General features: G+C 44.5%; 1 protein-coding gene across 1 annotated transcript; it reads right to left on the bottom strand.

Moving 5' to 3' along the window:
• Positions 1 to 25: 25 nt before the first annotated feature.
• On the bottom strand, positions 26 to 26,497 carry alx4a (ALX homeobox 4a; the record flags this gene model as incomplete). The annotated part of the gene is made up of 4 exons (XM_083651265.1): positions 26 to 346; positions 978 to 1,106; positions 12,015 to 12,328; positions 26,131 to 26,497. The coding sequence occupies 4 exons, from the start codon at positions 26,495 to 26,497 to the stop codon at positions 26 to 28; spliced, it is 1,131 nt and encodes a 376-aa protein (XP_083507391.1).
• Positions 26,498 to 27,139: the final 642 nt, after the last annotated feature.

Below are 27,139 nucleotides of genomic sequence, written 5' to 3'. Positions count from 1 at the left end.
CCCCCGTCCAGCAGGTATCAACGCATCATGTGGCCCAAGATATGGCTGCACTGTGCTCCTTGGCCTTCATGCGCAACGCGGCGATACTGGAGGACTTGCGGTCAGGGTCCATGTTGAGATCGTAGCCGTTCATGCCCGTGCCCACGCCGGGAGGTCCTCCGAACAGGCCGCCCATGTGCGCCTGTCCCACGTGACCCCCGGGGCTCGGCACACCCAGGAAATCAGACACCCCGCTGGCAGAGTGGGGATGCGGGGTCATGCAGGTGGCCACGGTGTCACAGGGCACGACGCAGCCCGGGACAGGAGACGCTCCACTGCTGCCGCTGATCCAGGAGGGGTTCTGAATCTGAAAGATGAATGGGAAATCAGCATTGTGAGAGAATGATAGGATATTTATCTACCATGGCTGTTAAAATGTGATGCTGCTGATCTCCTTTCTTATCACTTATCACACAGTCTCATGTCTTCAGAGTTCAGACACAAGTCTCAAGTCAACTACCAAGTCTAAATGTCGTTAATCCAAGTCCAAGTCATTAATCTCAGGTCTAAATCAGAACAAATCGATAGTCCAATATCTTAAAGAAAACAACATATCTAGGACTGTTCAATGCAATATCTTGTCTATAGGATAAAAACGTTGTAAGAACATCATGAGTTTGATTTCTATAATCAGTTTCAGCTTCAATAAATGCAATCATTTGATACAAATTAAGAAAACAGAATTTAAATTGCGGTGAAACAAATCTCTTAACTCTCAATCTAAATCTAAATCCCAAGTCAACAGAACCCAAGTCAAGTCAAGTCAAGTCTCAAGTATTCTCTTCATGCATCAAGTCAAGTCTCAAGCAGTTAAAATGTGACTTGATTCCCCACCTCAGACTACGACATTAACACATTGGCTTCTCCTTCTCTGGGCTGTTTCTTGACTTCCTGACATACATTAAGAGAGAAAGAAGCTTTGACTACTGGTTCTGTACCTGTGCGTAATTCTCAGGCCGGGTCAGGAGAGGCAGCTCATACGCTGAGGAGAAGTGCGTTCGGACCTGTTGCATCTGACCGAAACGCTCCCTCTTCCTCCATTTGGCCCGACGGTTCTGGAACCAAACCTGCAGGGTGAAAAGGTCTGAATGTCAAACGACTGGAAGCAACATCATCTGTTGTATCTGAGAGAAGGAGCTCTTTGATCCCACATAACATCCAGCTTTGATTTGGGGTATAGGTCTGTGCACTGGGTTAGGGTTAGGTATGTAAAGAGCTATCCAATTACCCTCAATGGGTTAGGGTTAGCTTACGCTGGTTGTAAAGGATAAGTTCACCCATTTTTTTTTAATTCAGTCATCATCTCTCGCCATCGCCATGCCGATGGAAGGATGGGTGTAGTTTTTCAGTTCACAAAACATTCGTGGAGTTTCACCGCAAAACACCATTGCAGAATTCTCCTAAACAATTGAGGTGAATGGTGACAAAAAATAAATAAAAATACAATGAAAAATCCTCCATACTGCCTCCAAGTCTCCACAAGCCCGAGATGCCAAGTTGACTTGAAAAGACATAATTTACACCCTGGTTTTAGCTGGAATTTTCTGAAAACTCCATGAATGTTTTGTGGACTAAAAAACTTCACCCACTCTTCCATCAACATGGCAGTGAATGGATAATGACTGAATTTTCATTTTGGGGTGAATGTATCCTTAAAAAAAGCGAAAGAAAGTACAGGTAGTGTGTTGTAAGACAAGAACATTATAATAATACAGTATTAGTATATTTTCTATAGATACAAGATTCTTCCTTTTGAATGGAAAAATGATCATGTGGTTATGTGCAGCAAACCAAAATATGTGCTAAATATAAGAAAACCAGATGAAACGAGATGCTCCAAGGGATTATAATCTCAAAATCATACCTAACTTTATCTGCGGTGGATTTCCTGTGATCGATTCTGTCTCTTGGATTATCTCTATGTATTCATTGAACTATTTACCTGCTCATTGATTCAGTGAAATAGGGAGAGGCATCCTTGACTTGACATGAAGCTTGGAGCTTTATTCTAAGAAACTTTGGTTGATGAATTGGCAACCCACACTACCACACAAGTGTGCGCGCACACATACACACACACACACACCCACACACATACATACACAGACACGATTCAGAGTTGATGGAAGTAATAAAGATGTTGTCAGGATCGGAGTTAGACGTGTGGATCTATTCGCGGGTAGTTGACGACCACGGGAAACTTGGTAGGTCTGGAGAAGCTGGGGTGTTGTGGAACTTGGTAGCTTGATAGCGGGGGCTGCACTGTTCGAGGTTTTGGGAACGGTTGCAGAGAGATTGCAGAAGTTGCTGGTAGCAGAAGTTGCAGGTTGCAAATGTTGCAGAGATTGGTATGATCCTAGTTTAGATTATGAATCACTGGCCGGGACCTGCAGGAACAGGCCCTTATAGATGTGAATATGACATCACCTGTGTTATGACATCACCAGCGAAAGGCATGAAGACGCTTATGAATCATGACATCATCAGTGATTGATGACATCATAGTAGGAATGACGACGTCAAAGTAGGAATGATGACGTCATCCTAACAGTACCCTCCCCTCAACGGACGTCACCTGGCGTCCAATGAGGCCATCAAGGATGGCATCTGGGAGACAAAAAATCCGTAGGTTCTGGTGGAGGTGCTCTTCCGGAGGTGGTTAGACGCAGGTGGTTAGGCCCCAAAGGGGGTGTAAGAGAGTGAGCTGCTCTTCAGCAGGTGGTTAGATGCAGGTGGTTAGGCCCCAAAGGGGGTGTAAGAGAGTGAGCTGCTCTTCAGCAGGTGGTTAGATGCAGGTGGTCAGACCCCAAAGGGGGTGTAGGGCAGTGGAGGTGCTCCTCCCTAATACAGGATATCGAACCCATAGATGGACCGATACGTAGATAGAACTTCCACCGGGTCCGGTGGATCCTCTGGGGCCGGCCATCCCCCGGGGCACGATCCAAACACGGGAGGCTGGAGACCATCAAAAGGGTCAAATGCCGCCGTCACCGAAGGCAGAGCCACAGGGGGATCTGACTCAGCGAGGCCTGCCCTCCCGACCTGTAGTACCTCCTTCTTTAAACGCCTCTTATTTCTTCTTGCTCTTGACCGAGGGCTGACGACACTACGGGAACCTCCCAGCATGAAGCTGGAACCTACGTGTTGGTCAAGGACAGGAATTGGCTGCTGCTGGGGTACGGGTTCAGACTCGGCGAGGGGAAGGTCCACAGGTTGTGCCTCAGGTACAGGTTCAGACTCGGCGAGGGGCAGGTCCACAGGTTGTGCCTCAGGTTGCGCCTCAGGGCCAGCAGACTCGGAGGCCCCCTGCGGGGGGACGGAGCCGATCTGCAGGCAGCGATTGAACCTCCCAATGAGACGGTCGACAGTCCTCTCCAACTCGTTAACCCTCTTGGAGACACACTGCCACTCCTGGGTCCTGCAGGGAGCGCTACCCAACCGTACAGATCTTTCGGCTGGACACGTAGAGTCTTGATCCACTGAGAGTACCACGGGCCGGCGAGCGGTGGGACCACTTACTGGACGCCGGGAGCAGGAGGAGAGGTAATGCCCGGCTCGACCACAGTACAGGCAGCTCCGGGTGTCCAAACGGCGCTGCCTCTCCTCTGGTGTGATGCGAACCCTGCCGGTCAGATCACGGTACAGATGGCTGCTGGTACAGATGTCGGCCGGCTGCCCCTGCTCTGGGATGACGCGAACTCCCCCCCAGAATATGCCCTTAGCAGCTGGAGGCGGCCGAGAGGCAGAGCTAGAAGCAGGTCTGGAAGGTCTGGAAACCTCCGGAACGACGGCGCGCTCGGAAGCTGGGGCAGGAGGGGCAGAAGGCTGCGGAATGGCACCCTGGGGGCCTAGCCTGTCGAGACGATCTAGCCTGCTCGCCAGGAGGGCGAGCTGATCCTGGGCAGTGGAAGCTATATTCTGGATTGTGCTAACCAGGAGGGCGTCCCGATCATCGGCCTTGGAAACCAGAGCCTGGATTGTGCTAACCAGGCGGGCGTCCCGATCATCGGCCCTGGAAACCAGCGCCTGGATTGCTTTTTCCTGCTGGGCAATCAGCTCAAGTATTGTCGGCAAGTCTCCGAACGTGATGGGACGAGTGGAGACATCAGGATGAGTGGAGATATCAGGATGAGTGGAGATATCCAGCTGAGACTGCGGAATGACGCCCTGGGGGCCTAGCTCGTCGAGACGATCCAGCCGGCCAACCAGGAGGGCGTGCCAATCCTTGGCTTGGGAAGCCTTGAAAGCTGCCTCCCTCTGGCCGTCGAGCACGTCCCGAAGGATGTCATCGAGGAGCGCCTGCTCCCGTTGCATCTCCGCGAGTCGAGCGCCCAGGCCAGAAATAGTAGAAATCAGTGCTGGCAGGGAGGTGTCGCCTGGTGGACTGCCTGACGTGGCCGGCGGGGAAACTGGGGTCTCGGGAGCCTCCTCCTTGACTGGCGGAAGTGTGTCCGCTGGATCCGCTTCAGAGTGATTGGGGGCCTCCTCCTTGATTGGGGTGAGAAATTTGCCCGCTAGATCCATTTCTGAGTGATTCATACTGTCAGGATCGGAGTTAGACGTGTGGATCTATTCGCGGGTAGTTGACGACCACGGGAAACTTGGTAGGTCTGGAGAAGCTGGGGTGTTGTGGAACTTGGTAGCTTGATAGCGGGGGCTGCACTGTTCGAGGTTTTGGGAACGGTTGCAGAGAGATTGCAGAAGTTGCTGGTAGCAGAAGTTGCAGGTTGCAAATGTTGCAGAGATTGGTATGATCCTAGTTTAGATTATGAATCACTGGCCGGGACCTGCAGGAACAGGCCCTTATAGATGTGAATATGACATCACCTGTGTTATGACATCACCAGCGAAAGGCATGAAGACGCTTATGAATCATGACATCATCAGTGATTGATGACATCATAGTAGGAATGACGACGTCAAAGTAGGAATGATGACGTCATCCTAACAGATGTACTTGTGCGTAGGTTAGGAGGAAACCCGAGAGACAGAGGAAGAGTAAGCAGGCTTTGTAAACAACATGGAGCTCAAAACAAAACATTCACAGATCCTGTCTGCCTCACCTTCGCTCCTTTGCCATCTGACAAGAAATAGGCCAATTGTCTCATGACAAAATGTCTACTGTAATCACCTCAGACATCTGAGCCCCAAACCGTTGTTTATGGAAATCATTGTGTTTGAATTACCATCAGAGTGGGTGAAAGTCATCTAAATACCGTCAGTGGATTTAGGCCTGGCGCCCTTCTCTTCATAACGTCAGAGCCTCTATCTCAGAATTTGGAAGCACGATATCCAGCTAAATGTAGCTATGCTGCATGTCAGGGCCTTGCATCATATCATGCATCATATACTGTATATGTAGGGCCTTGCAACATATCATGCATCATATATGTCAGGGCCTTGCATCATATCATGCTAGGGGTGTCAAAAATAATCGATTATACGATGCATCGCGATGCGGACGGTGCACGATTCTGCATCGATTAACAAATATCAAAAATCGATTATTAAATTTTTTTTTTTTTTTTTTTTTTTTTTTTTTTATAATCAAATAAAATAGAATGTAAGTACATGCAGTTGTTTATTTTAATTATGGATCATAATACAATGCAATTCCAAATGCACTTTTATTTTAAAAGTAGTCACACAGTGAGAAAAAAGAAAGTGAGAAAAAATAAATCATGTATTGCGGGAAAAGTGATGCATCGATTTAAGATGCATCGCGATGCATCGTGATGCATCGTTTAATCGAATCGAATCGAATCGTTGACAGATGAATCGTAATCGAATCGAATCGGGAGGCCAGTGAAGATTCACAGCCCTATATCATGCATCATATATGTCAGGGCCTTGCATCATATCATGCATCATATATGTCAGGGCCTTGCATCATATCATGCATCATATATCATGTCAGGGCCTTGCATCATATCATGCATCATATATCATGTCAGGGCCTTGCATCATATTATGCATCATATATCATGTCAGGGCCTTGCATCATATCATGCATCATATATCATATGTCAGGGCCTTGCATCATATCATGCATCATATATCATGTCAGGGCCTTGCATCATATCATGCATCATATATCATGTCAGGGCCTTGCATCATATCATGCATCATATATCATGTCAGGGCCTTGCATCATATCATGCATCATATATCATGTCAGGGCCTTGCATCATATCATGCATCATATATCATGTCAGGGCCTTGCATCATATCATGCATCATATATCATGTCAGGGCCTTGCATCATATCATGCATCATATATCATATGTCAGGGCCTTGCATCATATCATGCATCATATATCATGTCAGGGCCTTGCATCATATCATGCATCATATATCATGTCAGGGCCTTGCACCATATCATGCATCATATATCATGTCAGGGCCTTGCATCATATCATGCATCATATATCATGTCAGGGCCTTGCATCATATCATGCATCATATATCATGTCAGGGCCTTGCATCATATCATGCATCATATATCATATCAGGGCCTTGCATCATATCATGCATCATATATCATATCAGGGCCTTGCATCATATCATGCATCATATATCATGTCAGGGCCTTGCATCATATCATGCATCATATATCATGTCAGGGCCTTGCATCATATCATGCATCATATATCATGTCAGGGCCTTGCATCATATCATGCATCATATATCATATCAGGGCCTTGCATCATATCATGCATCATATATCATATCAGGGCCTTGCATCATATCATGCATCATATATCATGTCAGGGCCTTGCATCATATCATGCATCATATATCATATCAGGGCCTTGCATCATATCATGCATCATATATCATGTCAGGGCCTTGCATCATATCATGCATCATATATCATGTCAGGGCCTTGCATCATATCATGCATCATATATCATGTCAGGGCCTTGCATCATATCATGCATCATATATCATATCAGGGCCTTGCACCATATCATGCATCATATATCATATGTCAGGGCCTTGCACCATATCATGCATCATATATCATGTCAGGGCCTTGCATCATATCATGCATCATATATCATGTCAGGGCCTTGCATCATATCATGCATCATATATCATGTCAGGGCCTTGCATCATATCATGCATCATATATGTCAGGGCCTTGCATCATATCATGCATCATATATCATGTCAGGGCCTTGCATCATATCATGCATCATATATCATGTCAGGGCCTTGCACCATATCATGCATCATATATGTCAGGGCCTTGCATCATATCATGCATCATATATCATGTCAGGGCCTTGCATCATATCATGCATCATATATCATATCAGGGCCTTGCACCATATCATGCATCATATATCATATCAGGGCCTTGCATCATATCATGCATCATATATCATGTCAGGGCCTTGCATCATATCATGCATCATATATCATGTCAGGGCCTTGCATCATATCATGCATCATATATCATGTCAGGGCCTTGCATCATATCATGCATCATATCATATATCATATGTCAGGGCCTTGCATCATATCATACATCATACTGTATATCATGTCAGGGCCTTGCATCATATCATGCATCATATCATACAATATGTCAGGGCCTTGCATCATATCATGCATTATATCATACTGTATATCACATGTCAGGGCCTTGCATCATATCATGCATTATATCATACTGTATATCATGTCAGGGCCTTGCATCATACCATGCATCATATCATACAATATGTCAGGGCCTTGCATCATATCATGCATCATATCATACAATATGTCAGGGCCTTGCATCATATCATGCATCATATATCATATCATATGTTAGGGCCTTGCATCATATGTTTGCAAAGCTTTACTATCTGATTGAACTGATACTGGCTCAGAGGTACCCTCATCTCTTTCTGTTGCCTCTGACATTGTTTCTCTTATCTCTCACGTATCTGCTCTCTGCTCATACACTTTATACACATTTCACTACAAATCTGAGGAGGGGATTTGGGAAATTGAAAAGTGAGATGGGATTATAACTGGAGTTTGTTTTCACTTTCTGTTTAATTTCCTGAAGCCTAAAGCTCCTGGCTTTGAGATGCTGACCCTTTCCAACTTAAGAGAAGCACATAGACCAGAGAGGACGTAGTCATTCTCTCCTTTGTGTTTTCATACTTTTTCCTCTGCACCATTAGTTAATCACGCTCGGGATCTACTACGCCACACAAGATCACTGCGTTTCTCTCTCCCAAACAAAATCCTTCTCTACACAGATGATACCTTTGAAGGAGTGCAAAGTGTTTCTTCCTCCCTTGATACCTGTCAGTCCAGCTGCTGCTGTGTCACCAAAGAGTTACATTGCTGAGAACCGACGGCTAATCATTCCATTGCAACATCAGCGCGCAGCAAATCTGCCATTTTGGCCTGAAGGAGACTACCGTAATATGTGAGGCCAGTAAATCGTCCCGCCTACCAAGTGTTGGTCACGATGTGTCTCTTCTGTCATGGTTCTGTGCCGTGTTCCTTTGGAGCAAGGAGGCGTTTTCAGGTGCTGTTGTCAAAAAAAGCAGCAGAGCTTCATCTCTTGGCTTCTATACTCTTTGGTGTCACCAGCAACCAGCCAGACGCTGCTGCTGTACTCTCATCTGCTCAACCTTTGTTTGGTGCCTCGTCTGTTGGCTATTATACAGGGAGAACATATTTTTGTGTTGTGCGTACTCCGTTGTGACAGTAATTGGTAAAGACCTTGACAGCTTAAGTAGCTCAGGGACTTTCAATGAGACTTTATTTATGTTACAGGCCAGAGAGAAAGAGCAGAGAAATGCCAAAGCGGCCTCAGCTGGAGAGCTGTATGGGGCTGAGAACACTTTGAAGTCAGAGACCAACTCAGAGGATTGATAACCTGCCTGGGCTGTCACTCATGTCAGCTTCCACACCAGAGCAAAGAGAGCCAAGGCTGGACCTGGGCTGGCTTTTCCAAAAACCCTCAAAGCACTAACATGATCTTGACAGTGCGTTTGAAGGACATTTTCGTTCATTAAATGTAAGTGAATTGTATTTGTCCAAAAATCCTTTACCACCTACACAATTCCTTATTTCCCATGCCGGTTCAAGGTGACTCCAGACAGACTAGTCATATTATGGGGTGACAGAGAAGCATATATATGGTGTAATTTGATCTCTGTCTTTGCTTTGCTTCTTGGCACACTGCTATGTGTATCCAGACTAGGCTTTGTTGTGTCTGGTGTCTCAAGGTCTTTGATATAACAAAGACCTGTTTGTTGTTATTGGGAGGGGGGGGGGGCGTCATTTACAGCTTAAATATTGTGCACATTATGGCATTTCCCCCCTTAATGATTAGCTGATTAGTTCCTGATACTCTCAATCTAACATTATTTCAAGGAAAACTAGAATTACAATGTGCTTTTGGAAAGTCTTGCTAAATGGACCCAGTTGATGATATTTCAAGATCCTTCACTATCAGAAAACTCATCTCTGCATATGGTAGACAATGATAAACCATTTTTATGTAATAAAATTACAACAGAAATACTTTAAAACTATATAACAGGACTGACCCTTTATTTGTATGGACCGTTGTCTCCTCTCTTTTCCAAAAGCAGGCAGGTTGCTGTTTAATCTTCAGTCCACTGTTTGGATGTGTAAACTCATACGGACACCTGTGTTTGCCTGGTGAACTCCCCATGTCAAATACCATCCTGGCTCTCCGAGCTCTCTGGACGGACGGAACGGTGAATCTGAGAGACGTGATGTTGTTGAAACCCCTGACCCCTGACCTCTGACCTCCCCATGTATCCGCAGTGCATCTGACTCAGAGCTGAACTGACTTTCTCCCTTTGAAACCAGGAGACAGAAAAAGCAAACATCTCCAGGCCTTTTCAACTAAAACCCTCTTGTTATGTGAGAAACATCAGACAACGAGGCATATCGGCCTTCCTTAGAGTTACATTCTCTCTCTCTCACACACACACACACACACACACGCACACACACACTGCTGACTAAAGAGTTGATAACTTACAAATTAATTTAAACTTTTTTGATCATTCTTTTTCTCCACCCCCCTTTTTCTCCCCAAATGTCCTTGGCCAATTCCTCCTGCTGTCCCCGTCATTGCTTGACCCCCTCTGCCGATGTGGGGAGAGCCGTAAACTAGCACATGCTCCCTCCGATACATGTGCAGTCGCCTTTTCACCTGTCAGCGAGGAGTTTCACCGCCAGGATGTAGAGCGTGGGAGGATCACACTATTCCCCCCCAGTTCCCCTCTGCCCGAACAGTTGCCCTGACCGACCAGAGGAGGCACTACTGCAGCGACAAGAACCTATACCCCTAATCCGCCTTCCCACCCGCAACAGACACGACCAATTGTGCCTGTATGGATGCCCGACCAAGCCGGAAGAAACAAGGGGGTTCGAACATGCGACCCTCAAGTTGTTGGTAGGCAGAGAAATTACCGCTCCACTACCGCCCACAATTTAAATTAATTGTAAAAGTTAAAGCAAACTCAGGGTTTTTCGGCTGCACAGGCGTTTTTTTTTGCTGAACAGTTTGTTCACTTGAGATGCAGAATTCACGAGCTGTGAGTTCCTCTCCGTGTGTGAATGACCTGAATATAAAGAACAGCGAGCCCTGCTCTGTGACTGACGAGGCATCTAGCGTCTTTTATCTTTTTCACTTGAGTGTTTAAGAGGGCCGCTGGGAGAGCTGAGGGCTGTAAAGTCCAGTCCATGTGAAGCAGCACAGGTCTGTGTCTGTGATAGCATGAGCAGCGCAGCAGACCGGCATACCTTCAGAGCCTCGGCTTTGAGTTATAACCCTCCGCCCGCACAGACTTCCTGTGTTTCACTGCTCCACTCTGCTGCTCTCTGTTCCAGCACGTCATGTCAAAGATCGGTTGTAATCTAGGTTTTTCTTATCTCCTCCCGCAGTCGTCATCATCCACGCACAGCTCCCAACATTGCACCACTCAAATTGTGGTCAACTGTGCACAAAAAATGTGCCTTTGTCCCTCTATATTCATTTCAAAAAGTAAAAACACATCAAGTGCTTGTTAAAAGTTAGGCAAAAGCCGATCATGCGGTCAAAAGTTGAACGCGTGAAACTAAAATGAAATCTCAAAATAATGTTGGCGAACGTGCTGAAAGCCCACGGGAAGGTTTTCACACCTACCCTGGAGACCACAGCAGCGACACATTCTTGTCTGAACAGGATGTTAATGAAAGAAAAACACGGAGAATCCAGGGGCTCTTGGTAGTGTCTGCTGCGCATACACACTGACACACACACACACACACTCAGTCATTTGCACACACACACACACACACACACACACACATACGAATACACACACACACACACACACACACATATGGAGGTCTCCTGTTCACCAATATTGGAATGCAGCGGCAGTTACGAATGGATTATAAGCAAATCAGGCCGGAAGATCACAGGGAGGTTTCGGTGTTTGAGGGGAACTGTGGTGGTCTCGCTGCTCGCAGAACTGAACTCACAAGGTCAGGACACTAAAGGACACAGGTATATACAGAGTATTATCTTCCTGTAGGCTACTGAGATGAACCAACGCCTCTTCCTCCTCACATGTTGATGAAAGTCTGCTCTCCTAAAAAATGAGCATATGAGGCCCAGGCAGCTCAGAGCTCAGCCCCCCTGGGCCCCCTGGCCTCTGTTAGCTCCCACTCCCCTCCGCCCCCTCCCCCCCTACTCCCACATAACCAGATAAATCTCTCACGTTGTTCTGTGAGTGACGTTATCTCCGCAGAGCTGCAGATGTTGAAGGATCCATGAGGTGCTCTTGTCCAAACATTTCTTATTAAGAGCTCTGATGTGTATTGGTTTGATTCATATCATTTTTGTCTATTGGCTGTTTTAGTCCTATTTAAGCCACATATAATCATACAAGAGAGTCCCAAATTCATTATGACTAAAAACCCCCAGCTGTTACTGTACCTGCACGCGGGCTTCGGTGAGGTCAGTCCTCAGTGCCAGCTGCTCGCGGGCGTAAACATCAGGGTAGTGTGTCTTCTGGAAAACCTTCTCCAGCTCTTCCAGCTGGTAGCTTGTGAAGGTGGTGCGGTTCCGTCGCTTCTTGCCCTTGTTGCTTTCCTCGCCCTTGTCCAGTGGGCCGGGCAGCTCCGTGCCTGGGGGTCTGTCAGACGGGCCCTTGACTCCCTGGTCCTTCACGCCCAGGTAGCTGCTGTCCATTCCAGGGGACTCAGAGGGCGGGGCCAAGTCAGAGTCTGTGAGACCTGTGCTGTCTTTACCTGTGGAAACAGAGAGATGAAAGACCATTTACAAGTGGAATTTAGGTTTTAATTATTATTATTATTTTTTAATTAAGAAAAGAAAAGCCAAGGATGGTGTAGCGCATTTTTGTTAAAGGGTCACTTTGCCGATTTTCAGGAAATGCATATAAATTATGGGATTTGGAGCAGTTTTGCTGTGGTGTCACTACTGTCACTATTAATATCACTATCATTGTTACTCTCTCTACCTTCATTCGCTGGCATCCATTTGGAGGAGTTTTGCCTGTGAATGAACGGGGCTCTCTCGGTGCAGGCAAAATGGAGGGAATTTAAACATTCTTCGTTTGCATATTATATATACTATTATATTTTATTATATGATATCATATTATATTATATTATATTATATATTAGTATTATATATACTACAATTTTGAAATGATACAATGATGTTTGAAAATGGGAAAAGTTTTCCTCTAATGTGTTAAACTGTATGTGAAGATGAAAGTGGAAATAAAGGAATGTATGAAAGCCATTACATGACGTAGTGCACAAAGGGAGTATTATGACTTATGGTTATCATTGACACCATATGTCATTTTCAGCAGACAGAATATGAAAGTAAAACAAGATAGATGTGCGTTCATAGCTTTACTGTATCTTCTGCTGCGCCAGGAACCGACTAGTCTGTTCAGTTGTGAACGTTTAGGTTGCAAATCAGAGTTATAGCTGACTTAAGTCAATTTCTTCAGATAAACAAGAAAGCTGAGAGGAGATACACAGGAAAAGGGAAAAAATATTGAACTCATATTTTGAGTGGTGCATCCAAAATATTGAAGCTCGCTGTTTCCAGCACTTTGCCCTGCGGGTGGGAGGCAACGTTTTGTCATCAGAAGGTTTGTGGGGAATGAAAGTTTTCAAATTTCAATACATCTCACGTATCCACATAAAAGCACACTTGACTTTAATTCTGAGAAATGTCCAATTTGCCGTCAAATGTAGACTTCATAAAAATGAAGAATTGTCACATTTGATTTTTTTGGTTACCGGTAAAGCCAAGAAAAGGTCAACTAGGACTCTCATAATCATATTTGGCATTTAGCAACGACAATGTGACTGCCAGGACTACTGTTGGAGTATAAATGCTGGCAGACAATGTATTATTTGAATTCTTGCTTGATTTCTCTTCACCAGAATTAGGTTACATATATTTCAGCGTCAAATTCTATCTCCAGTGACTGGCTTATAGCAACTTATGAAATAAATTTCCTGAAAACAATAGAGAGGCAAAGTGAACGTCACTTCCTGCTCCAGCCCTGTACCAGAGATTTTCTTCCGCCATTTATTTTCCCATAGACATTTCATAAAATGCTTATAAAAATAGTCAAACCAAACAGTTCAGATATATTTAGAATTGGGAGAGACCATAAAACATTTCACTTGGACCAAAACGTAAAAAACAACATAAAAAAAATATTTTCTTTAAACCCGCATTTTTTTAAACTTTTTTTTTCTGAGTGAAATGTTATGCAATCTCTCCTGTTTCTAAATATATCTGAAGCGTTTGGTTTGAACAAGTAAAACTATTTTTATAAGCATTTTACGAAATGTCTATGGGAAAATAAATTGCAGATGAAAATCTCTGGTACAGTGCTGAAGCAGGAAGTGACGTTCACTTTGGCTCTCTATAATTAGATAAGAAGAGGATGAACATGATCATTCATGCCCTTTGATAAGCTGTGACAAAGGAGTCGCTCAAACATCGTGAGGAAATTCTGTGACTCTTGTGAGATCTCTCGGCCCTGCACACTATTTCATCCTCTTCCACGTGTGTGTCGGTTTGTTTGTCTTTCTGTCGGAGTAATGGATGGCCTGGACCACTGGTTGCTTACGGGAGCCAGTTGTAGTTCATAGATCATTGTGTGTGAAGTATGGGGGAACAGACAACCTGGACATGATTTGAGACTGACAGAAACACTACAGCTTTTTTATTGCAATCACCCCACCCCACACTCACTCACTCACTCACACACACACACACACCACACCCTCTCTTTCTCTCTGTCTCTGTTCCTCAACATTTCATGTGGTTGAGTTCTATATGGCATTTTCTAACTTGTCGTGAAGGGCGCGAAATAACGCTACAAATTTAGGCTAAGTTGTGGCGCGGGAAAAACTGGCATTTTCAAAGGGGTCCCTGGACCTCCGACCTCAAGATATCCGAATGAGAAAGGGTTCTATGGGTACCGACGAGTCTCTCCTTTACAGACAGGCCCACTTTATGCTAATCTCATCCCATTCAGTTTTGGCACACACACACACACACACACACACACACACACACAAAGACACGTAGTATGCAGTATATTCTATTTGAATATTTCTGCATACTGGGGGTCCTTAAACAGTCTTGGAATCGCATGAATTGGGTATGACTGGAAAGCTGAGACTCCTGTAGATTCAAAGAACCCAATTGTTTGAAAGTGTGATGACGTTAGTCCCCATAGTAGCCATTTCATTGTAGCGAGGCCATTTCTTGAAACTTGACATGTGGTCATCAGGGACCACGCTCGGGAACCGTAACACCTACACAACCCCACTAAATTCAGATAAGTCATTTTGTTCTGGAACCGGGCCTGACAAGACTGTCAGCATTCATTTGCTGGTCAGGAATGTCTAGTGCACATCCTCTCTCTCTCTCTCTCTCTCTCTCTCTCTCTCTCTCCCTCTCTCTCACTCACGCACACATACACAGCTTAACTGTAAAACCTCAGGCAGCCTACTGATCATACATTTCCATAGCCATGTCTCTGCCAGTGTGCTCATCAGTCCTGTTCCACAAACCAAGAGCATCATCAACTGCCCTTCATCAACCCATCCAGCCTACACATGCTGTATGGTGGCAGCTATACATGCTATGCTATATGCTATATGCTATATAACTCTCTGTCTTGGATGGATGTGATATTTGAACGGGTGCTGCATACTACAACATGGATTCAGGTCCACCACGGGCCTTATGAGACCGCAGCCGCTCCGCCTGTGAAACACCTCCCCTCTCTGGCTCAGTCTAGTGGTGAGTCTGAGTGCTGCGCCTTTCGGGTATCATCCGAGGTTGAGGCTATTTTCATCTCCGCTTAGCTTACCAATGGTTGGGCAAAGTCTTGTCAGGTTAGAGGGTTCAGGTGTGTGTTCATGTGAGCTCTCTATGCAATTCTCAGCACTCGGCACAAGAAGGGCACACACACACACACACACACACACATACACACATTCTGGCCCACCGCTCACAACCATGTTGGGTAATGTGTTGCAAGGTAGGTGACTGGATAGCTTTTCTCATAACCCCCCATCTCTCTCTCTCTCTCTCTCTCTCTCTCTCTCACATACACACACACACACACACACACACACACACACACACACACACAATCATTTGAGGATGGTGGCAGCACAGGAAACTGCAGTAACCACACACATCAACTATTAGCCATGATGGTCAACAATGCCCTATGGAAATACAATACTTGTTCTATAAGATTAGTGACAAATTATATTAAATTTTCTATTGGGGGACTAAAGCGTTTGAAAAGGTGAAGAAACCCAGCGATGTGGTCAGCTCCATGAGACGAGAATTGGAACCGCAAACCCCTTTCTTCAATCTGTGAACGTGTTGACCTGTGCATGTGGTGCGCACACGCGTTTCAAAAGCAGCTTCAATGTCAAATGCTGCAAGATCCAATAAGCAACAAGGCACTGATTCTTGATCTGTGCGCCTGATCCAACAGTGAGTTCGCCTGACGATCCATGTTTGGGTGGCAGAACTCTGGCTGAGGGCGTAAAGGCCCCAACATCGCCTCGCCGTCCATGACTGACACATCCTGTTAAGCTTGAAGGGAGCAAATGTGTTTTATCCCAACATAAATATTTTCTAGTTATTCCATCATATTCCCCTGGCCTGCACCCACGGTCACCACAAGGCAGGGCTGTCAGCCTGTTTGAAATCAGGGGCCTCTGTCTGATCAAAGGCCCTTGTTTATATCTCATGTCACTGATGTTTTTTGGCAGACACGGGGTATTGTGACAGTCTCCTGCATGTTATCCAAGCGATCAGCCGTAGCTGGAGGGCTCTCCACGCTGCCCCTATAGGTGACGAGCAGTGGGCCCTCCTGCAGGCTGGGCCATATGGAGGAAGAACATGAGAACGCTTTTATTGCAAATAACGTCTGTCAGGGAATCTCTGCGGAAAGACAGGGGGGGGGCCTGGCTGTGAAAAACATGCTGTGTCCAAACTGATGTGAATTTTCACGAGTATGATTAGCTTAATCTCTGAGGCAAATTATGATTCTATTAAATTATGTATAGAACAATGCGTTAACCCAGGGGGGTTCCTCCGTATATAACCCCCCCCCACTAAAAACATGCAGAAGATCAGATCGTCATCGTCATCCGACCAGTGACGACAACATCCGAAGTCGGTCCCCGGGCGCTGTACGAGAAAGCGACCACTGCTCCTGGCCTGCCCCAGGAGGAAAGGACAAAGCCAGGATGGGTTAAATGCAGAGGACAAATTTCACCGGCCACCGTCAGCATGTGTGTGTTGTGGCCCTCCGTGCATGTGTTGTAGTGTGTTGTGTGACAATAAAGACGGGCTGCCGTCTGAAAAAAATCGGTTTAAAATCGGTTTAAAAATCGGTTTAAAAATCGGTTTAAAAATCGGTTTAACTCGTAGCTACTTGTAAACAGAGGTTCTCAAATGTTTTTCAGCCAAGGACCCCTTACATGATAGAAAATATACCGGGGGGACCCCCTCATTCTGATTTGTGATTTTGGGCTAAGCTTAATTGTTTCCACGGTAACGTGCTAGACTTTTAAATTGATAGGTTTGTTAGATTAGAATGTAACATCCATGAACCATTTTAGATTTCAAGCATCAAATATTTTCGTTGAACTATGAAGCTTTTGCAACAACAACAAAACGTTTTTAGTTTTATTTTCCTGAAAACCTCTCGTGAATCCCTGGCAAAGTGCCAGGGACCCCCATTTGAGAACCACTGGTATACGGAACTCCCTTTTATTTGTCAGCTTATACCTGTCAGCTCTACATGCCATGGTCTCTGGTGTAACACAAGTAGGCTGCCTGCAACAATAATGTAGCAAACGACCAAAATCTTCTTAGCAACTGTGTGTTTTTTATTCAGATGAATATGCCACACAAAATGTTTGGAGATGCGACCGCAGAATGTTGTTTTCACTGCAGTGGATGCAACAGTCAGCATCGGTTCCCATTACTGTGCACATTAAAGGGACAGTCTGTAGCTCGTTGTCGGTGGTCATACAGAAAGTTCTGCAAAAGTGAGACAAAATTGAGCAGGGGTGAGAAGAGCAGTGGAGTTGAACTAAAGGGCTAATTGGCAGATTAACCCCCAAGAATATTCCCACCACAGAAGGAAGAAGAGCGTTTTATGATGTCTGCATGCACGTCTGCGGCTCAAAATATCATTGAATGTCCCCATAGTTTGATATTTGCTATTACTATTTATATCGTTGTAGACATAGATATCCAAATGGGTGTAAAGATTTCATTAGGCACTGTGTTCGTTCATCGCACTTCACCTCTAAGATGGTGAAAGGGGAAAGGCGTGCGGATGTCGGCGGCAGACCACTGGAGTCACCCTGGGTCAGACATCCAGTGCGGACAGCCCATTAATTGGCAGTGGAGAACGAGGAGGTAACATCAAAGTGTAATTTAACTGGCTGTAAAGCCACAGGGCGCCTCCAGCCTCTTTATTGAGTGGGACGACCGGGGTCAGCGCACTAGTGTTTAAAGGAAACACTATAAATTAGATGCCCCGTGGCGACTGAGAGGGCAGAACAACACCTTGCTCAAACTGAAAACAAGACATATCCCAAATATTGGGAAAGATCAATAGCGGAGAGGAAGAAGAGATGGAAGAGACGCAGGGAGCACAGGAACGGGAACGTGTGAGCAAAGCATTTATTTGCACCTCTTTATTTGCACCATTGGCTTGTTTTCATTCACTTACTGTAAAATATGGATTTGGATGCGATGTAGAACTTTGAATTCTTGACAGTAGTGAATTCCTCCTCAGTTGTTTTGCTCACTTGCTGTGTTGATACAGGCAGAGTCACTGACACTAAGTGGACTGGACCACCAAGCTGACACCACGATCCATTGGATACATATGATGCCTTTTGTTTTTCCTTGTGACAAGGGACTAGCATTGGGAAGGGACTAGCATTGGGACTAGCCCTTGGTCGACATGGCTATTTTCAAAACGGAGCTTAGCACAAAGTAAAAATGCACGTGAAGAGATGTCGTGTGAGTTTCTGTGATTCTGTTCTTCGTAGCCGACCTTGCCTCTTATGGAAAGCACACATAACACCACTATGAATAGCTTGGCACTATTTGCACAGTGTGGTGTCAGTTGCATTCATCAACACAGTTTGGGACAACACACGCGCGCACGCACACACATGCACGCACACGCACACACACGCACGCACACACGTCTCCTGTAGGCACAGTACATTGGCACATCTCTGCTGTAATCTTGCAGCAGTGCATCATGTGGGCCGCAGACACAACCTCAGCACACACACATACATTAGGACAAAGCTGTCGGCCTACTTTTGTGGCTGTATGCTAGGTAGCCGTATGCTAGGTAGCCGTCCACTTTGAAATTCAACTCTGCTGCCAACTGTGGAGAGAGATGATCCATCTCTGTGCTGTGAAATGCAGAGACTATATATAAAAAAGACGCTACAGGAGTGCATGCATAAAGCCTAAGACTGATAAATCACCCCCCCCCCCCCACACACACACACACACACACACACACGCACACACACACACACACACACAGACACACACAGACACACACACAGACACACACGCATACACACACTCCTGTCTCTTTCTCACTCCCCCAGCTCTCTTCCAAATGTTTCACTCGGGTCTTGGAGCAACACAGAGTTTCCCTCGTCTTGAGTTTTTCTTGTCTCTGATCGAAAGAGAACATTCCATCCAATTGGAAATAGCTCACTAGAGTGCATTTTTGTGTGCGAGCATGTAAAATAAAAACACTTTGCCGGGAAATCCACTGAACATAATGTGGATTCCACAAAGTGGATCAACATAATCACTTGTTCCTTCCAAGGATCCAGTGATTACAAAATGGTAATGAGAAGCCGCTCAGAGAGCACAGACCTGAGCCAACGCCGAGCACTTCTCCAACTTGCTGTTCACCCAAAGACATCGTTATCACTTTAAGTGCAAGTGAATTTGTTTTCTCGACCCTGCAAACACAGCCTCAGGATTTGGACACCTCTGTCTGAATCACCACCAACATCAAATCATTTTGTTACTTGGCCCAAGTCCCATAGGTCCACCAAATCTCTTGAAAACCCATTCATGAGGTTTTGAGATATTGTGCTGACAGACAGACGAACGGACGGACGGACAGACAGACAGACAGAATGACTGACAGACAGACAGACATCACAGCGGGGTGGCTGTGGCTCAGGAGGTAGAGCGGGTCGTCCGCTAATCAGAAGATCGGTGGTTCGATACTCAGCTCCTCCAGTCCGCATGTCGAAGCGTCCTTGGGCAAGACACTGAACTCCAAATTGCTCCCGATGGTGCGTCGGTGTGTGAATGGGTGAATGTAGGCATTGTAAAGCGCTTTGGATAAAAGCGCTATATAAATGCAGTCCATTTACCATTTTTACAGACAGACAGACAGACAGACAGACTGACAGACAAACTATAACTAATGGTGGCAAAAACACAAGCTCCTTGGTGGAGGTAACAAACATTCACTGTAGGCCTACAAGTGCATTGAAATTGCATCATAAAACACAGAAGTTGCTGCGACGATCCCAATGAACAGTGAATCCCACAACAGAGGACGAGGAAGTCAACCTGCATCTGAAAATATAGTGCTGCCGTCCATTCTCCATCGTTTTTACTTGAACTGGATGCTTTTGTCATGCTTCAACCTCAGGGCCCAACTATTCCAAAGCCATAAGAGTAAAAAATGCATGATGGCTGTCAATACGGATAAAACCTTTTCCCCCAAATAGCTGAAAATAGTATCTGATAGATGCAAGTTTTTGATAGAACAACAGTGAAAAGCTACAAGACGGAGAAGCAGCTACCTCGAGAAAGCCAGACCCCCATTGTAGAGTAATGATGCATGTTTGTTGTTTGTTTGTCGCAGAGCCATGTAGAGTCGCGACATCTCCATTCACTCCAATGGACCAGTTTTTTACTCCCAAGAGTTCCAGGAAGTAAGGTCCTGGATTAAGCAGCACTGTCGAGTTGCAGCAAAATCGACAGTTTGTGTTGTACTCTGAAAGTTTTTTTTTTTATCAAATTGTACATTATCAGCTTTATTTTAGCATTCAAAAGTAATTGGCTAATGAATCACGCATTTCTGTCCTCCGCTGATACCACTCTCTCTCTCAATTGCTCTGGTTTGTCGTACACTTGCATACACACTTCAGGAAACGAAAAAGTCACGAGCACACAATATCTGAGTAAAACCCACAGGTGAACGATTCTAACCTCTGACCTCAGGTCTTCCAGGTCTGCCTATAAGACGTTCAGTTTACATGAAACTAGTGACAGAGAGAGCAAAGGAAGTCCTGGGGTATACGAGCCTTGTTGCCCCGCCGCTCTGGCCTGGCTGGCCCGGCCATGCAGACTGAGGCTAATGTAAATTGCCCTGCCAGAATTGAAGCTAAATGGTAAAATGATCCTGAGTCCTTGTCACCTCCACTCATGTCATGGACTTGCTGAAGTGTGCCTCGGTTGTCTGGGCTGCGTGGCTGGTTCCCATTACCCCCTGCTCAAACCAATCAGCTGAGACGGCCATTAAGAAAAGGCTGAAATAGCCATGGTGAGGCAAACTGCTTCTATAAGGAACACGTCTACAACTGCATGCAAGGCAGAAGAACTGGATCAATTCAATGTGGTTCAGTTGGAATAGCAGCTTTTCATGTCTTGATATTACACATTTATAACACCAACGTAATATAGCATTGACAACACTGTGGCCTACATATTTGTTGCCATAAACGAGGAACAAGTGCCAAGTGATAAAAAGCACAATAATTATGCTTCAATAGCTGCAGTTACAACACACTTTGTCTTATTAGCGTAGTTAAATGTTTATTATAGGCTAACTGGAGCCCAAATGTTGCAAAAGGCTCTGCTTTTGACACGGGGTTTCAAATGTAGGGTTTCAAATTGATTTTCTCTGGTCTCTGAGCACACAGGAGATCCTGCCCTCCTCTCACAGCAGAGGAGGGCAGGGAGCCATACTAAGAGGTCACACTCCCAACGGCCCCGAGAGGAGACACGGAGACATCAAACGAGGAGAGCTGTTGTTTCTGGAGGATCACAAAGAACTGGACGTGGCTTGCTTTTTGTAAATGCAAGTGTCCCAGTGAATCATCCTCTGACCACTTGATGGCACAAGGCTCAGTGTTCCAGCTCACTATAACGGCCCAGCTTCTTCTTGGGTATGAGGAGTTACAAGTTGATCGACTTATGCCTTTTTCTATGTGCATTGCTTAAAAAACTATATGCTTTATTTTATTTTTACCTCAGCTGTTTTTGACTGTTGTGAGGTAGCCTACATGCCAGATCCCCCCCCCCCCTTCCCCACTGTGATACTGTAGGCTAGGCTATGTTACTCAAAGCTGCATTGCACTATACCCTCTGCTGATAGGCTTTCTCCAGTTTCAATCAATCTGATGCTGTCCATGCTCCATGAGCTGCCTTTGTTGATTTCAGGCAATGTGTTCAGTAGAAACAATGTGTTCAGTAGAGTATTCAGTAGAAACAATGGTTCAGTAGAAACAATGTGTTCAGTAGAGTGTTCAGTAGAAGCAATGGTTCAGTAGAAACAATGTGTTCAGTAGAGTGTTCAGTAGAAACAATGGTTCAGTAGAAACAATGTGTTCAGTAGAGTGTTCAGTAGAAACAATGGTTCAGTAGAAACAATGTGTTCATGAACACATTGTTTCTACTGCAGTAGAAACAATGAGTTCAAACAATGTGTTCAGTAGAAACATTTACCGTAGTTCAGTAGAAACAATTAATTCATAAACTATATGTGTGTTAGAGTTTATAGTAGCCTAAATGTTTATAGCTGCTCCCATTTCAGCCAAAACTTTCTGAGCAAGCACTAACCCATTTTAGAAGGCTTTGAGGCCAGTCACCACATGACCTTTGATTGAATGAATAATACCACAAATTATAACAATAAAACCAATTTGAAATGACCCGGCGATTATGTAAAATAGAGGTTTGATAAATCAAATACATAAGCCACAATGTAAAATAGCCATATGGATTTTCCAATAAAAACAAGAGCCATCATTTGTGTTTTATCCTCAGCCTGTCTTAATAAGTTCAACATAATTCACTGCTCCCTTCAATTGATGTGGTGCAGCAGCCAGTGAGAAGGTGGGTCAACTATGACCTCCAGTCTCTGATCATCATAAGGCAAACAACCACCAGTGTCAACAAAATTCTTCCTTCAGAGAAACAGTCAATCAATGTTGTTGTTGTTTTTCCTTTAGTTTAAAGGGCCCTACACATAGTATGACTTTGCATCATAAAAATGTGAAAAATAAACATGTGAATAAGCTCAGCAGATATATCAGTGTTATACTCTTTAGTCAATAGATAACACCTTTGAAGACTATCTGAGTTGCATTAATGTTGGAGCTCTTGTCTATAACGCCGAGATGTTTTTCATGCCTTTCTTGTCAATCGGGAGCTGTCAGGAAGACAGCTTGCTTTGCGTATAAAAACAAACAAACAAACAAACAAAATTTGATTGACAAGATTTGATGACATAATGTATAGCTCACCAAAACTAAAACTAAATTTAAAGCTCTGAAATTTAATATAATTTCCTTACGCCAACATCTGCTGCACAGGCACAACCGACAAATATAAAAACTGATAGCCTACGAATTGGACGGGTTTTTATTTATTTATTTATTCATTTATTTATTACAGACTGTTATTATTAGCATATTATGATTCATCACGCCTAAATTGCCTATATTTTCATTTAATTACGATTTGCCAGGTTAATATTATTCGCAAGATTATTAATGTTAATAGCCTATCATCTTAATTGCCATTATAAGCTATTGTGAGCTTTCTAAACGATTGATCTCCGTTCATGACATAATTTGTGGAGATGGACCTTTTCCCGCAGGCCGTTTTCCAGAGAGTCATAAAATTATGCTTAAACAACTCACTAACAGAGCAGCACTTAAAATGTAATAATATTGATGGACAAGCAATGCAATTCAAATGCTGGTTGTATGTGCAAAAGAGACTGGGAGAATAATTGATCAAATTGAAGTAAATGCGTAATAATAATAATAATAATATACATAGCCTAACTAAAATTATTATGTATTACAATATAATACTATAATATAATAAATATAATAAATGTTGGCTATACGTAGCTACGATATAATAGCCTAAATGTGTGATCGCAATAAATAATAATTCCCCTGTCATGAGGGCATGTGTGCAGACATTATTTCCGTCTTTCGCTCCGCAGCTCAAGTTTCTTTAATAACAGGCTGACTGTTGCTGCATCACATCATAGCCTAAGTGCAAGTAACCGACTGAATGAGAGCCGTCGTAAAAAGTCAATGTAAACAATTAGATCAATCATTGACCCATCTAGAGTGAACTGGAGATGAATTTCACCCCCACACCCCCTTAAGGCATCTTCTCGTTACTCAACCCCTTACCGCAACTATCATCGTAAACTCGGTACAAATGGGCGCTTAAAGTGATTCCTAATTATTTTCATATAGCCAAATTTATTTGAAATTAGTTCTTGTGTCATAGGGCCTATAGCCCTAGAGGCTATCGACACGTTAGGCTTTTTTATTTTATTTATACTATATCCGCCATTCGCCTTTTAACGAGATTTCGTATGTGTGTGTTGCCTTAAGTATGCAGCTCAGTGCATTTGTTCTGATGTTTGACGAATTATATCGAGATCAATGAGTCAAAATAGAACACATAAAATTGGATATTAGAGAGGGAGAGAGAGAATAAGGCCCATTGGTGCACACTGATTTTGATCTAGCCTATATGCAAGACAATTCTGCTATAGCCTACGTGACGTGAGTCTGTCTGTCCGTCTGTCTGTCTGTCTGTCTGTCTGTCTGTCTGTCTGTCTGTCTGTCTGTCTGTCTGTCTGTCTGTCAGAAGTTCAGTAGGCCTATAGCAATTTAATAATTTCATGCAATGGCTTTTGCAACATTTCTGTTAAATGTAGGCTGATATGAAGCGTCCAGCATCTGGCCTTTGTTTTAGCCCTCAAAATATCCCCGAGACATCAATATCCCACCTTAGCAGCGCACATTACACAGCTTGAGTCAATACGGGTTATATTCAAGAATCATCCGTCTCCTATCATCTGTTTCTGATCCTTCAGTGATATTAGCAGGAATTAAGATAACTTATTGTGCGTGTGTGTGTGTGTGCGTGTGTGTGTGTGTGTGTGTGTGTGTGTGTGTGTGTGTGTGTGTGTGTGTGTGTGTGTGTGTGTGTGTGTGTGTGTGTGTGTGTGTGTGTGTGTGTGTGTGAGAGAGAGAGAGAGAGATGTGCTCGTGCTCGTGCGCGTGTCTGATATGGGCCAATTCGATGTGGAGGGCAACCCCAGCTAAACTGCAGTTAATTTGCCCAAAACAGTGTAACCGACATAAATATGAATGACGTATGTCCATCATTTACAACACCAACACACGTTTATTTTATCCAGTAGCCTATATTTTGAGGGGGGGAAATGTTATGAAAAAATAGGCCTGTATTGTTTTTGTTTGATGATGATGATGACCGACGATGGTCAACGTTTTATTTAACATAGGCTACCACATTGCAAGCACACAGAAGCACCATACAGCAATCTAATTTAGCAAAGACAGGGGCGAAATTGAAGTCTTTTAACACGCGCATCAGTTCGGAGCGCACTAATAGTGCCAACTGAAAACGTGCTAATTCAATTGTCCGATTCAGCTCAATATTGCGGATTGTAATGCAGATTATCGCATTAAACGAGGCCTAATTTAATTTCGATCACCAGAGAGAAAATATTAACTAAGAAAATATGATAGTCGGGAAGATTATGCGTCTTCTTAATTGTGTTATGGGGATAGTTGCTGCATAACGCAGTGCTGTGAAGTCTCATGTTGCCAACACAGCTGGAGAGGCTTTTTTACGCACGAAGGAAATTCCAGAGGACACGGAAAGGATAAAACAAACTAAAATAAAAATATATAGCATAGACCAACAAACTAGGTTAAAATGCTTTTTGAAACGATCTATTATTTGCGAGTGCGACAAAAGGCTGACTTATGGCGTCACTTTACAGCATCATTTGCCAGCAAAACTTCCAACCCCACTTGGATCAATTAAATTTCTTGGAACAAGTAGCGCAATGACTGACGGCTGAGAGGATATTCATATTAATATGATCAATGTTGTTAAATACGTTTTCACAGGTCACCAAACTGTTGCGCATGACTCAGCGCATAAACCTCGGTCTTGCACACTCGCCAGATGTGTTTTTTAAATAGCCATCTCTTCCAAATAAATTTCTCCACAATGGTCAGGGAAAAAAGAAGAAGAACAAAAGCTACAAAATCAAGTTATGTGTTCACTCGGGCGTTTGGCACCTTGCCATACCACTGGACGCCCCATCATCACGTCTACACAATCAGCAGCACGTTGGCTTTACACTCACCGTAGCATGGGATGAGCGCTCCGTTGTGTCCGCTGTCCTGGTGCAGTTTGCCTTCCTCGGTGGGAGTTTTGCAAGACGACCGCTGCTGCACGAAGAGGTGGTATTTGCTGAAAGTGCCTTGCCCAGCAGCAGCGGCAGCGGTGGGATCCAATGACTGGCACTCCTGTTGGAAGGGGCTCCGGGACTTGTCTCCGTACGCGTGACCTTTGTTGGGCAGGAAAGCGGCGGGACTGTATTTGGTGTCAGTGCCTGGGAATGTCCTAAAGTGGTCCGTCGTCTGGTGATCCCTGCCTTGCGCTGCAGAGGGGCTATAATATGAATCCATGGATGTCATATCGCTGTATGAAACGCAGGTCTCGCCGTCCATGCCTAAAAAAAGTTAAGGGGAGAAAAAGACCCGAGCCCAATTTTTTCTCCCTCTCTCCCTCTCCCTCTCTCTCTTTTGGGAAGCAAACAGACCCCCTCCTCTCTCTCTCTCTCTCTCTCTCTCTCTCTCTCTCTGTCTCCCTCCTCTACCTCAGATGAACACTCACACCAGGCTGCAGCTGGGTTTGGTTATAAAACGATTCAGATCTTTTCCAGGAACCACTGTCGTTGACCAAACACTCTCAAAAACTCCCCCTCAGGTTTAAGGAGAGTTACAGACGCGGTCTCTCCTCAGAGGATGCATGGGACCCAGGCAGATCTGGCTGTGTCGGCTGCACCTCTCCCGACTGATTGTGTTGATGAAATGAACGGGTGAGGACTACGGATCTATCTGAGACAGGAAGGAAAAATGTTTTGTAGCAAAATATATGGGGGGACTCAACACATGACAGTGCACAATGTAGGCTCAAATGAATAGGCTACTGATGGCGTTTGGGCGGAGAGGGCTCAATTTTACGCTTCATTCGCAATGGTTCATCAATCCATCCATACTTAGAGACTGCTGTATTATTAGAGCTAAATGTGATTTCTGAATTGAATCAGGATTTGTACTCATGACAGTTCAACAATAATAATAGGTTGT

The sequence above is a fragment of the Poromitra crassiceps genome, assembly GCF_964638095.1.
Source record: "Poromitra crassiceps genome assembly, chromosome: 14".
Classification (NCBI taxonomy): Eukaryota; Metazoa; Chordata; class Actinopteri; order Beryciformes; family Melamphaidae; genus Poromitra; species Poromitra crassiceps.
This window is presented reverse-complemented; position numbering and strand designations above follow the sequence as displayed.